This window comes from Anneissia japonica, unplaced genomic scaffold (genome assembly GCF_011630105.1).
Source record: "Anneissia japonica isolate Jap-2015-1 unplaced genomic scaffold, ASM1163010v1 scaffold17857_len154030_cov113, whole genome shotgun sequence".
NCBI classification, from domain to species: Eukaryota; Metazoa; Echinodermata; class Crinoidea; order Comatulida; family Comatulidae; genus Anneissia; species Anneissia japonica.
Window position 1 is genome coordinate 30864 of NW_022754816.1, and position 14247 is coordinate 45110.

Sequence of the window (14247 nt, forward strand, 5' to 3'; positions counted from 1 at the left end):
ACAATCCATGGCGGCAAATTATTTAAAGGAAGTGGGATGTAATGTCAAAAATAACCAGTTTTCGTTGAAATAGAGATTTCTTATTCACAATTTACGCACTCACCCCCCCCCCCCCCACGCAGACCAAAACCGTGCCTGTGTATACAGTAATAATAGTTACATTATGACATTTAAAAAGCGTTGTATTTATTGTATTGTGTTTTCTTAAGTAACAGGTTCGGCAGGCTTCTTGGCAGATTGGTATTTTCAGCTAGCCATCTTTACCGTAATAATTGAGGTTACATGCATTTTATTTCTCTATCCTTAATTAATTTAATGATATTTGTTTTATTATTTCATTTATTTAAAATACAAAAAAAAAATTAATTTATTTTACTTGCAACATCGATAACAAAAAAATTCAAATAAGTTGATTTATTAATATACAGTACAACTCAATCAAAATAATTGATTGAGTTTAACTGTTATTTTGAATGTTACAAGGCCTACACTACGTTTTTATATAATGTATATACTGTATATATATATATATATATATATATATATATAAATTTATTTTATGAACAGGCCTACTGTATTTAAGCCTACCATTTATATAATACTGTACCTGTAAAGAATGCTTAGATACGTAAAATGGCCAGCTTGCTGGATGTATAGGCACAGAATAACAGCAGATTTTTTTTATAAGGACGGTGAGGCTTAAATATATATATGTATGTATCATCACCAACATGTTTTATATATATATATATATTTTTTTTTCAATGGGAAAATCGAAAAACCAACAAATCTATCTGTACTTTATTTGTAGGTTTTACTAATATCCTCTATAATACAGTAAGTTATTGTCTGTAAAATAACATTTTTTTTATGTTTGTAAAGTTTGTAAAAATAAGAATAAAATAAGAACATTTTGAGCCTTTAAATCGGCCTTTAAATAATAATAATAATAATAATAATAATAATAATAATAATAATAATAATAATAATAATAAGGCTAAACATAGGGAAATGATTAAATAACTGTAGGAACAGTCAGCGGCGCGGCGCGATTAACATTTTAACAGTAAAATCGTATACTAAGCATTAAATTAAACAAATAAAATGTAGGCCTATAAATAATAAAAATATAGTAAACGGGACATAACATACGTAAGGCTAAATATAACAGTATTGAAGACAGGTGGAAGCTGGAAATTTAATAAAGTATAACTGTACATTAAGTTATTTAGAATACTGTATAGGCTTATTTACATATATACAGCACTGTATAAATACGTTGACCGTACAAAACCCATGACACGTAAAATAAAATGCTTTCTTAGGATGTATTAGGAATTATTAAGTATCCAAACACTCACCGAGTATGGATGGGCCAAGGACACTGGACTACAAGCTTTTAAATATGACAGAATCATTTTTTTAGACCACGAAATCACTTTGTGTTACAAGTAACATCAAAATATACTAATCATGTGTATTATCATTATTCTTGTTCAAATGTAGTAGAAAAGCATAAACGCAAACAGAAGCACCAGATTAACACAAGAATATACAGCTGTGTAAGTTAGGCTTGTAAGCAGGCGTTGGAAATTACCCGTTTAATCCTATTGGATGGTCGCCATTTGATACCGGCCTAAATAGTCGCCTAATGCTAAAATCGCCGAATGATGTATAGCTTCAGCCGCCGAATGCTAAAGTCGCCGAATGATGTAGTCGCCAAATGCTAGGGTCGCCGCGAATGAAAAACTCGCCGCCGCATGACAAATGCGCCGAATACATAGTCGCCGCCGAATGAAAAAGTTGCCGCCGCATAACAAATGCGCCGCATGAAATGTGTTGCCGAATGGTAAATGCGCAGCCGAATGCTATAGGCGCCACTGAAGGCACCGTGGGCGTTCCATAGTCTGCCTTCACTGTCAGACGTCTACTCCTAGGCTAGTACAAACAATGGATCGCACCACCATGCGACACGCGGCTGCAGTCAATATCACTCAGCTACGACTACCGCGTGCTCATACATGCTCAAAATAATGCCTAGCATTTTACGGCCTATAAGTATGATTAAAAATTTTTGAACAGATTTAAAAAACAGGTCTTACCCGACTAAGATTAAACATGATAAATCAACACTTCAAAAAAATATTAATTCCCGGGGACGCAAATCCGACTATGGAGAAAATCGTAAATAAAAGCCTAATCAAATCGTACCAGATTTTCACTATTTTACATGTGTCAACTTCTATCGATAATGCTTTGTGTTAACGTGGGTTTTCCCGAACAACTCCGATTGGTTTCGAAACTAGACTTATTTTAAAATGTTTTTACCATATAAGGAAGTAATGGGCGGGCCTTATATGTAAAAAATCTATTGTATTTTTGCTTAGCGGCGCTAGAACGTGGTTACGTTTTTGAACGATAGGTAGCGCTGCGGAATGCAAACGCGGAAGTAAAATCGAAAAAGACTGATTGGGCAATCTGACGTCATAATTACTAAAGCACATGCTTCTACCATGGAGGAAATAATATATTTCCTTGTACATTCTACTGCGTGAATTAACCAATTGGGAAAGCATAATTTAAAATTGGACCACGAGGTCAAAAGAAGAGGGGCTTTTGTAACATGATCAGGAAATTTTACTAGAAATTGCAAATTGCATGTGAAGTCCTGCGAAGTAAACTGCATGTAAATGTTCTTCGAACAAAATTATTTATGCGAGTCAAGTGAAAATAATAAATAATAAAATTATAACAAATAATATGAGACACGACCCAATGTCTATTAGAACACTTCTCATTGGGTAACAAAGTCTAATTTTTCATTTTTATCAAAAAGTCTATAGTGGTTAATTATGGTTTAGCTTTTTTTAAATAAAGTTTCAAAAATTTCAATGTATGTGGAAAATGTAGTTGATACCAAAGGTTACAATTTTTATTTTGAAGACTGCATGGTCTAGGAAGTGTACATTTTTTATGGGGAAAGTTTCCAAGGGCGGGTTTTCTAGGGGCGAGTTGACTGCCAAAGAGTGTTGCCCAAGTGCGAGCCAGCGTGTTATTTGATCACAAGTGCGAGACATCGCAAGTGTGAGCCAGCGAGCCATGACGTCACGACAATAGATACGAGACGTTACTCGAGCTGTTTGTGGAGTACAATTCAAAAAACAACTATAGGTCTAAAAATGAATTATTGTGATGTAAAATAGACAATGTTAGCTATCAAGGAGCGACGTTGTTTTTCATTGGGACCTTAGTCCCTTCAAGGCTAGGCCTATACCATCCTAGCTAGTCTAGGTCTAGAGTAGGATAAGGCTAGCGCGACATGCGGACGTTGGTACGTGTTGGTTAGTCTACAAACGTCGCCTAAAGTAATTGATTTTACCCGGCAGAACGAAAGAAGGAAACTCCGCTTTTCAGTCGTCTTAGGCCCTTGTTTTTTGACAAACAATTACCTTTCAGAGGTCAAATTGCTGTCAAGAATATGAATTGGCTGCTTCGCAGCAATAAACAGGCCTATACTTTAACACAGGACGATTTTTAAATTATCTTACTGTTAAAAAAAAGATTCAGACGACGCTTCAGTGATTTAAAAAACAAAGGTGGTATGACACTGTAGGTAATTAAATGGAACACGTTGCAAAAACAGCCAAAAATCGGTCAAATGTTAACAGAGATATATTACAAACTGCCAAAAATGCCTGTTTTCTGCTATTTAATTCGAGACGTTTGGCAGAATTAATCGGCTGGATTTTTGGGTACAAAAACAAATGCTAATGAATTGATATACAACTGCTCGTGTAGTTTTCATTTTGCATATCTCTCAACATACCCCCACGGGGCGTTCCAATGTGTTACGTTTAAGGTAATATTAATGTAGTTATCGAAAAATACACGCAAACAATAAAAGGTCCTGAACAAATGACATCGTAACGACGAAGAATGGTGCTGTATTTAGAAAAATACTGAAATATTACCGAAATTGCACACTACTTGCCAAAACAAATCTGATAGAAAAAAATTCAGGAAATTGACATAGTAATGACAAAGAGTGTGTTGTGTTTAGAAAAATACTGAAAATATTTCCGAAAATGCACACTAATCGCCAAAACGAATCTGATAAAAATAATTTCAGGGAATTGATATAGTAATGACGAAAATGGGTGTCACGACGAGGAATAATGTTGTTTATGCTTAGAAAAATATGATCGAAAATGCACACTAGTCGCCAAGACGAATCTGATAAAAATTTTCAGAAATAAACTTCGCCATCTTGTCAGCACTCTAGTTGTTTAATAGCTCTATGGGAACAGCTCATTCTTCTGCTATTTAAGTTCTTTGGAACAAAGAAATTCAACAGAAGAACGCACATCTCCGCTCTCAAACATAGCGCGTGCGTACAGTCCTTTGATCTTTACTGTGGCATCGACAATCCGATACTAGTTGCGAGTAAAACAGCCGTCAATTATTAGTCTATGCGTGCCATTCGTTTTATGGTGTTAGTTTTTATTTTATTAATTTTGGGTACTGTACTGCCACATCTGATTTTATTTTTTAACGTGAGCTTGTTAAATGTATAAACTGCAATTTGATTTGTAAAAATTGACCAAGAAAATGTAAAGTTATAGCAATTTAAAACTCACGAATTTTATAAAAGTTCATGTTCTTATGTAACATTAATCTGTCATTTTGCCAATGTTGGCATAAGGTGCCGAAAGCGAACATTTAAGTATTTATAGAACATTTGAGTCTTATGAACGACAATTCACCACAATTTTGGTAAAATTAATGTTGAAATGAAGAATATATTTCAGTCTAATGTTAGTGCAAAATATCATTAGGCCTTTGTAATCACCGCACGACGCGCGATTATCATGACAACTAACACGCGCGTGGGTATTTCGTCACGTACGCTGACGGTTTATGGTCTGGTTGCTATGGTTTTTGTGACGTTCAGCGTGTAGGGACTAGACTGTCGATGCCAGAGTTATAACCTTTGAAGTCCCGAGATGTGCGTCCTTCTGTTGAATTGCTTTGGTTGTAACATAGAGCTATTAAACAACTAGAGTGCTGACAAGATGGCGCAGCAATGCAGAGTTATGTATTTGTACCATCCAAGATGGCCGTCGTAGTAAAGCACCACCTTCAGGCTTAGTATACATATTATTACATATTAATAAGCCCTCTGACTGACTATTATTTCATTAATGATAATGAGTAATGGTAATAACAAATTATTAAACTATTGTAGCCAAAACGAGGCCAAGTGGAGCATCTTATTCAAAAATAAAGTACTAAGGAATGAAAATTAAAATCGTGTACATTTACACCCAAACACCGCGACGCTCGAGTTTCAAACATACGGGTAACTAGCTGTACTGAATTTTCTGAGTAAATTGAGATGCAATTGCAAACGTTGGTGCTTATAGCGAAAGTTGATTGGTTAAATCTTGGATGGTACACACACACAGTATTTCGAACATCGAATACATTGCGGTTAGCGCTCTAGTATTCTTATTTTATCTCTATGGGTTGGAATAACTATCGCGTCCGATGTACTGTCTTCAGTCCAAACAACTGGCTCATAACCGGAACCAGAAATCCAGGATGACCTTATTCATGAGAAATGTCTGCATATAACCCCAAAGTAATCGTGTTCAGCAAATATTTTTACCACTGTTTTTATCGCCTACATCGTTATTAATTCTTGTACAACTTCACACCAGACAGCACCTACATGCAAAATTTCAGCTTCCTACAAGTATTTTTACTACTAGTTTTTGTGTTTACAAAGTCAGCGTGTCCCCGGCGACTTTCCAAGCAGAACGACGACTAGGTTTATATTGTTAAAAATATAAACAAAAAGTTAATTTCAAGCCCTGCCACAGATTGTGTACTCATGATAAACTTCAAACAGAGCTTAGTAACATCAGGAAGTTTATGTCTTGGAATGGGTATTCTTTAAAAGTTGTTAATAATGTACTTAAGAAATCCTTTTTTTTTTTTTATTTCTTTTATTTATTTATTTTTTTATTTTTTTATTTATTTAATTCTCAACCAAAAGAGATAAGAACCTCCACTAACAGGTTGGAGAAAAACATATACACATAGAAAGAGACAAATAACAACTAACATCAAACAACCGTACTAATTTTAAGCTTAAACGAGGATAAACTATCATAAAAAATATCAATTTCATCAGAACAACTTAAATTATTATATGTAACAGCTAATCTTTGAAATAAACCTCTCTTAGTTACGTCAACCCGACCAAATGGAACATAGATTAAGTTTCTAGTACGAGTACGACTAGGAACGTTAAATTTAAACAAAGATGCAAGATTACAATCAAATACAGAATTTAAACTTTTGTAGAAAAACAGCATATCAAAAACAAATCTGCGTTTACTTAAGGAATCAATATTAACAGTATAATCGGGACATGTCTTAGCTAAAAAAAATAAAAACCTTCTTTGTATTCTATCAATACGATGGGCCTGACTTGGAGAAATCGAGTTTATAATAACAGAACAATGCGGACGAATATTCGTTTTATACAAGCAAACTAGAGCAGGCCCATCATTCACAAACCTACAATTTCTCCAAATCATACCCATCATTCGACTAGCATTTGACACAATATATTTAACATGGTAACAGAAATTTAACTTACTATCAATAAAAACACCTAAATCTTTATGAATAAAGACTAACTCAAGTTCTTGCATATTTAATTTATAACGGAACAGAATTGGTTTTTTCTTAAGAGTAATGGACATAAATTTACATTTCTGAATGTTAAGGGTGAGCCCCCAGGTTCTGGCCCAATCAGCGAGGTGACTTGCGTCCTCCTGAAGTTGAACTGCATCCTGAACAGACGAAATTATTTTAAAAATCTTAACGTCATCAGCAAATAAAAGTGAGTTTGAATAATTCAATTGCAACGGAAGATCATTTATAAATAAATTGAAAAGTAAGGGGCCAAGTATTGACCCCTGTGGTACACCAGAAAGTACAGGTAGCCAATCAGAAGACTGACCACTTATTACAACTCTCTGCTGTCTATTTCCTAAATAATCACTAAACCATTCCAAAAGATAACCGGAGATACCAAACTTAGATAACTTAAAAATAAGAAAATCATGAGGAACAGAATCAAACGCTTTGGAGAAATCCGTGTAAATCACATCACACTGCTTCTTTCCATTTATAGCATCATATGCAGTGGAAGGAAGCAGTGCAAGGTTGGTTTGACACGATCTCCCCGACACAAAACAATGCTGGTTTGGGCTCAAAACAGATACGACATGGTTTGAGACTGCATCGTGAATTATTCGTTCAAACACTTTGGATAATGTAGGTAATAACGAGACCGGACGATAATTACAAATTAGCTTTTTTGGGTCCACTCTTATGGATAGGGGTAATATTGGCGACTTTCCATAACGAAGGAAATACCCCTGAATTTATTGATAACTGAAAAATGCGTGTGAGGGGAAATGATAATGGAAATGCTGCGTTCCTAAGGATATAATTACTTATTTTATCATTTCCAGTTGCTTTTCTGATATTAATATTTTCAAGTAAACTCATAACTGTAGTTTGAGTAACTAACACAGTGGACATATTGCCGATGTTGAAATCAGAGAGAGGCGGGTATTCACGTGACCCTTGTGTAGAACCGGCGTTAAAAAAGGAATGAAAAAGTGCATTAAAAGAAGAAGCTTTGTCAAAATCGGAGTGAATTGCAATATCATTGTGATACATTACAGAAGGATATGCGCTCGATTTGTATTTGCACTTCATCCCACTCCAGAATCTTTTTTTGTTAGTACCAATCTGTTTAGCTAAAGAATTTAAGTAATTTCTGTATTTACGTTTGCAAAGTTTCTTAAAAGACGTACGATGTTTAAATCTGGGGACAGTATCATTTATAGCGGCATTTAACAAATCATAAAACAACTCAACAGCTTCGTTAACATCACTATTAAAATCGATAATACACCATGATACATAATTCAAAATATTGCACAAGTCATCTATATTCATGGCCTTATAATTATAAAATACTCTATTATTGCAATTATTAAAATTAAAACTATTACATTCAGAATCAACAGAAATATTAAACCTCAAAGAGGAGTGGTCGGAAATAAAAATATCATTAGCGGTAGTAACCTTGTCCCGCAAGTCTTTGTTACATATAACCAAATCAAGAATAGTATTATTACGAGTACAATATCGATCACATTGCATTAGTTCACAACTTTCCAATACATCAATAAGGTGCTCACCCATCGCGTTATGTGTGGAGCAGGGGTCCGCATACCAATTAATTCCAGGAAGGTTAAAGTCTCACCTAAAATTATTATATCACTGTTTTTGTAGTGCAACATAGCTCTCTCTATTGACGCAGTAAATCTATAAAGAACGTCTGCCGTAGCATCTGGTGGTCGATAAAATAAAGCAACAAGTATACTTTTGTGTCTACCGGTCCTAATTTCAACCCACATGTATTCTGTCAAAGCTGATTCCAGTTGCTCCACCCGATGAGACTTATAATTGTTACTGACCAACATCATGATTCCCCCGCCTCGTAGATTCGAATCCCTGTCCCGTCTGTATAAGGTGTAGTTGGATATCGTAAGTTCGGAGTCAAATACTGTGTTATTGAGCCACGTTTCACACAGAGCTACAATTCCAAAATGATTCATTTGCATATTTATATAGCGTTCAGAACTATATATATCCATTTTGTTTTTCAAACTGCGTACATTTTGGTAGTAAACTGAGAGAGGAGTGAGCCTGTTATTTGCAATTCGATCATGACCAGGCCCGGGGTTAAATTCAACATCCCCCGAGACTGTTAATGAATCAATGCGGAATGTAGCTGTTGAATTTGGATAATACATAGTTCGCTTACCTACATAGGTAATTTCAAAAACATACAAACAAATTATAAGCAAAACAACACACACACACACAAATCATGACGAAAACAAATTGTCTTATGCTTAACATGGTAGTTTAGGGTACTCTCGGCCTATAGTTAAGTAAATAATGGGATGAAGATATTCCATCTATAATCATTGAATTGCGTTATTTCAAAATTTGAAAGATAAATATGTTTTTCCAAAAGAAAATATTCTTTTAAGAAATTTATAACACCATCATTGTTCAAAGGAAATTTTCTAAATTTAGCTGTATAAATATAATATTTTATTAAAATAAGCAGCAGATTAATGATAGATGGAGATTCAAAACCAAAGAGAATTACTTTATTTGTAAATTTAAAATGCTGCCCTAATTGTTGAAATAAAAACTGTTCAAACTTTTTCCAAATTTGGTACACCATAGGACAATCGCATAAAAGGTGAACAATTGTTTCAGGTTCTAACAAAAGGAGCACATTTTACAATCTGTAATTCCAATTTTAAAGAGGAAACTATTGGTTGTTAAGATATTATTCAAAATTCTATATTGGAACCATCTAAGTTTACTGTCCTGAGTACATAAGAAATTATTTACACAGAATTGTTTCCATTCCGCTTCAGTTATTAAAAAATTCATTTTACTGGACCATTTCTCTAGTGCCTTACTGTTGTATTGTTCTTTGTGCTTTTTACCTGTTATTAACTCAACATATAATATTTGGCATCCTGTTTTACACTGTAACAAATATCTATATAAGATAGGTCTAAATGGACAATGCAAATTTCTATCAAGATTTTCAAGTTCTGGATACGCATGGAATAAAGCGTTTCTTATCCCCAGATACCTTAGAAAATTAATATTCAATTTAAATTCTTTACAAAATTTCTCACGTTTTTTAAATTTACCTTTACTATCGAAGAAATCGTTAACATATTTTACACCTTTCTCGTACCATGCTTTGTAAAATAATGTGTGATCACCAATTTTAATGTTGTCATTAAACCAAACATTTTCTTTAAGAGCATCATATATATCCTCATTTCTTATTTTTACCTTGAATATTTTCCATGCTTTTAGTGCATCCCTCCAAAAAGGGTTTTCCATACTACCGGCCATTTTTTCAAAATCGAAGTTTACCAAATCCAGGACAGAGGGGCAACATTTAGAAACATCAAACCAAAATAATTTTCCCCATTTAGCATCAGTTAAGTAGAGTCTCCTGATCCATGAATTTTTAAGAGCTTGGAAAAATTCATTAATTTTTATCATTTTTTACACCCCCATTTTGATAGTTCTTAGACAGTTGTTTTCTACTAATCTTTTTTGGACCCTTTTGCCAAATAAATTTATATATAATTTTATTTAGTTGTTTCTTAATGTTGTCGCTTGGATCTGGTAGAGATAAAATCAAATGAATTAATTTCGACAAAGCTAGTGATTTGATAACAGTAACTCTACCCAATACAGTAAGGTATCTTTTAGACCAACCAAGAAGCACTTTTGATATCTTACTTATTGTATTATTATAGTTAATATCAACCATGTCATCTGTATTTGTGTTAAAAACGATTCCCAACAATTAGAAATTGTTATTCCCAATCCAATTTAATTTCTTATCCTTGCATAGGATCTCTGTACTATTTATTTTTGATCCAATCCATACAGTCTGGGTTTTGTCGATATTTATTCTAAGCCCAGACATTGACTTAAAATCTTCCAAAATATTTAAGGTGGATCTCAGTGCGCTTTCGGTACCATCTAAAAAGATTGTGGTGTCGTCTGCAAACATGGACAATTTATATTTAATATTATTTATTTATTTTTATTTCTTTTATTTATTTCTTTTTTTATTTCGAATTGTTTGGTTAGAAAACCATTAATAACAACAACAGAAGACACCTCATTATATAACGTTTTGACCCATCTAATAAATTGAGGTCCAAATCCAAAAAGCTTTAGACCAGGAATTTTGTATATTTTTGTTTGGAGTAGAAGATCATAAATCAATCTAATATGTTCACCTATGTATCGCCCTGGAATGAAACCATTTGATCATCAGCGATTAGGTCGGGGATGGCTGTTTTTATTCTATAAGCCAAAGAAGCCGAAGCAATTTTATATGTAACATTTAGTAACGAAATGGGTCGCCAGTTTTGTAGGTATTGCCTTGGTTTTTCCCCTTTGGGATCAAGGTAATAACACCTAATTTTGTGATAGTTTTTGGGTATCGAAAGCCATATTTCAAAGATTTAATCAAAAAGGCAGATAGATCTGACCAAAAAAAACTTGAAAAACTTCCATCGCTTTGGCCTTTTTATTACATAGAGGAGGAATAAGACTAGAGTATTTCATCACATTTTCAGCCCAACATTCTTGTTCTGAATACAGATTGTTGTAAAACTTGTGAGTTAATTGTAAAATACGTGATTAGTCTTTAGTGGTTTCACTATTGTCCAACTCTAATTGATTTATTGATTTCTGGGTAGCATTACTTTTCTCCAAATGTAAGAAATAACGCGATGGTTTCTCTCCATGTGCAATAAAACGGGCTTTTGCTCTAATTCTACTTGCTTCAATTTTATTTTGTCTTAAGTCTTCCAGTTCTTTTTTGGCATTTTCATAACTATAAAAGTTCTCTTGGGTTACTAAATTTTGTTTGGATAGTTCCCGCTCTGTATCATTAATAAATTCTTCCAATTCCTTTTCTTTTTTCCGATTTTGTTTTTTCAAACGAGAGGAAAATGGTATTGTGACGCCCCTGATGTCCAAGAGTAACATTTCAAAAAACATCTGATCATCAATTATAAATTGGAAGTTCTTATATTTTATCTTACTAAGCATTTCAAAATTATAGGGAGAAGCCATAATTTTTTCTTTGGTCTGCCTAATTGATTTTTTTACACATTTAACATAGTCTGTATTTCTAAGTAATGAATTGTTGAATTTCCAGAATCCCTTGCCCTTTTTTGTTTCAGAAACGTTTAAAGACAAAGTTATAAGTGAATGATCGGTTCTATATCCAGCGTCAATTTCTGTATTTTCAGTAATAGATAGTAATTCCTCAGAAATTTAAAAAAAAGTCGAGCCTTGCCTGTTTTAATGGATTTTTTTGTCTCCATGTAAATCTTTGGGTACCTGAATTAAGCACTCGCCATACATCCACAATATTAAATTTTTTCATAAATTCAATAATTTTCTTTTTGGAATTTGGATGATTTAAACGCACATAATGTTGAGTATCCATATTTTAATCCAGAACTAAATTCCAGTCCCCACAGAATATGTTTAGTGGATTATCAAATTTTGTAATTATATCGCTCAAGTACTTAAAAAATTAGGATTACCCTCATTTGGACCATGTACATTAAGAATAGAAAACTGTTTCTCCTTAACAGTCAGACTTATGCCAATAATGTTACCTTTATCATCACTCTGAACTGCGTGGATTTTAGCATCCAGCTTTTTAGTTAATAAAATAGCCACTCCACGAGATCGATTAGTACCACAACTAAAGAAGCATTCTTCATTCCAATCAGATTTAAACATATTTACAGTTTCTTTTGTGACATGTATGTCCTGAAGACAAAATATATCATTTCCTTTCGATTTCAAAAAATCAAAAACATCTTTCCTTTTTTTACGATCCCCTATTCCTCTGCAGTTCATGGATGCAAATTTAAAATTACCTAAACTCATTTTTACACTTTAAACTTGGTATATTATACAATATTAAGCATAAAACTGAACAAGCAGAAAAAAAAAAACAATCAAGACAAAAAAGAAACTAAAAACTAAATAAGCCAAAAAGCACATTGCCGTCGGGTTGATACAAGCGATTGTCACACTCGAGAACAACTCCCAGCGAAAAAAGAAAAAATTGGATGAGCGTCGCCCCCCCCCCCAAGCTTTGATAAACCACACAATTCTACTATTCCCAAAAGACTGAATATACAAGAGGGTATTAGACAAATACCATTGTTACGCATAAACTTCTTTCAGTCTACAAACAAAAAACTAATTTTGACTTTCCTATATTGAATAAATCATTTTAACCACGTTGTTATGGTCTTGTTCAAAAAACGAGTGCTATTTACTATTTTAACACAACCAATTAAAGAAATTTCTTTCACACAAAATTTAAACAGTTATAAATAAAATACAAAGAGATATTAGACAAATACCACTGTTATGCAAAGGCTTCTTGCAGTCTGCAAATCAGAGACCAAAATAAACTTACATAATTTGGATAAATCATTTTAACAATGTTGTCATAATCTTGTTAAAAAAAATTGCGGAATTTACTATTGTAGCACAAAAGAAGACATTTCTTTCATTTAAAAGCGAATGGTTTACCATTTCTGTCCCTCCATTTACCAGCAGCAAAGATAGTATTTCTGTTCATACAATTTTTTGACCTCACTTATCCATTTCCTTTTTTCCATCATATCAATTCTTGTTAAATCATCGGATATGTGAAATAATTCACTTTTTAAAACTGCCCGTGCTCGTCTCATTACATCAATCTTATGTTGAAAAGAACGCATCTTGAACGCAAGTTTTGTATGTAGAGATGTCACTGGGAATTTCCCATAACTACACCCCACTCGGTCACACTCGTTCCCTCCTCAAATTGATGAAGGTGCCAAATTAATGATGCAGTTCCCAGGCAGTAGTGTAAGTAAGTGCACCATGTGGGCCTAGGCCTATATAACATTCCCTAACACGGATTTGGAAATCATTTTAAATTTATCATACAGTAAAACAAACATGAGATTATGGAATAAACAATGTGCTTACCAAGGCCGTAGCTAAAAAACAAACAAAGAATCGAAACCAAACACTTTCCCATCTTGCTCACCATTGTTCGTTCGTATACGTATCGACGATCTCTGACGATCTCACTATTTCAACCTCTGGCGGTATAGTCGTTTTACAAGGTAGTCACTTCTTAGCGGTCACAACAGGGAGGTTTTATGAATATGTATTACCACAAACCGTTCGACACGGCCGTCACACGGCGAGGTTGATATGCATAATATGCAATAAATATTATTTATGAGCTACATTTTTCAACCGTATCTTATGCCTATTCATAAGTGTTTAGCGAATTGAGGGAATGTACAATAGCTGAGAAATAGAGCACAGTTCTGCCGTTACTATACTACTGTATCAATAAATTATGATACATGTCATGTATTTGTGACCTGTCGAACCTTGGTAGTAAGCTTGGAAATTTAAGGTAATGATTCAAATAGGAATTACCTTTAGTTTCATTATATATAGTTTATACATAAAATTGTCATTGTATATATATATACT

General features: G+C 33.6%; 1 protein-coding gene across 1 annotated transcript in view; it reads right to left on the reverse strand.

The window, feature by feature from the left end:
• LOC117123262 overlaps positions 1-13831 on the reverse strand; it is a 30764-nt gene extending 16933 nt beyond the window's left edge. Inside the window, exon 1 of the mRNA XM_033269118.1 lies at positions 13726-13831. Coding sequence (XP_033125009.1) covers positions 13726-13789 — 64 coding nt within the window. The 5' untranslated portion in view covers positions 13790-13831. The remainder of the gene's footprint in view (positions 1-13725) is intronic.
• Between the last annotated feature and the right edge of the window lie 416 nt (positions 13832-14247).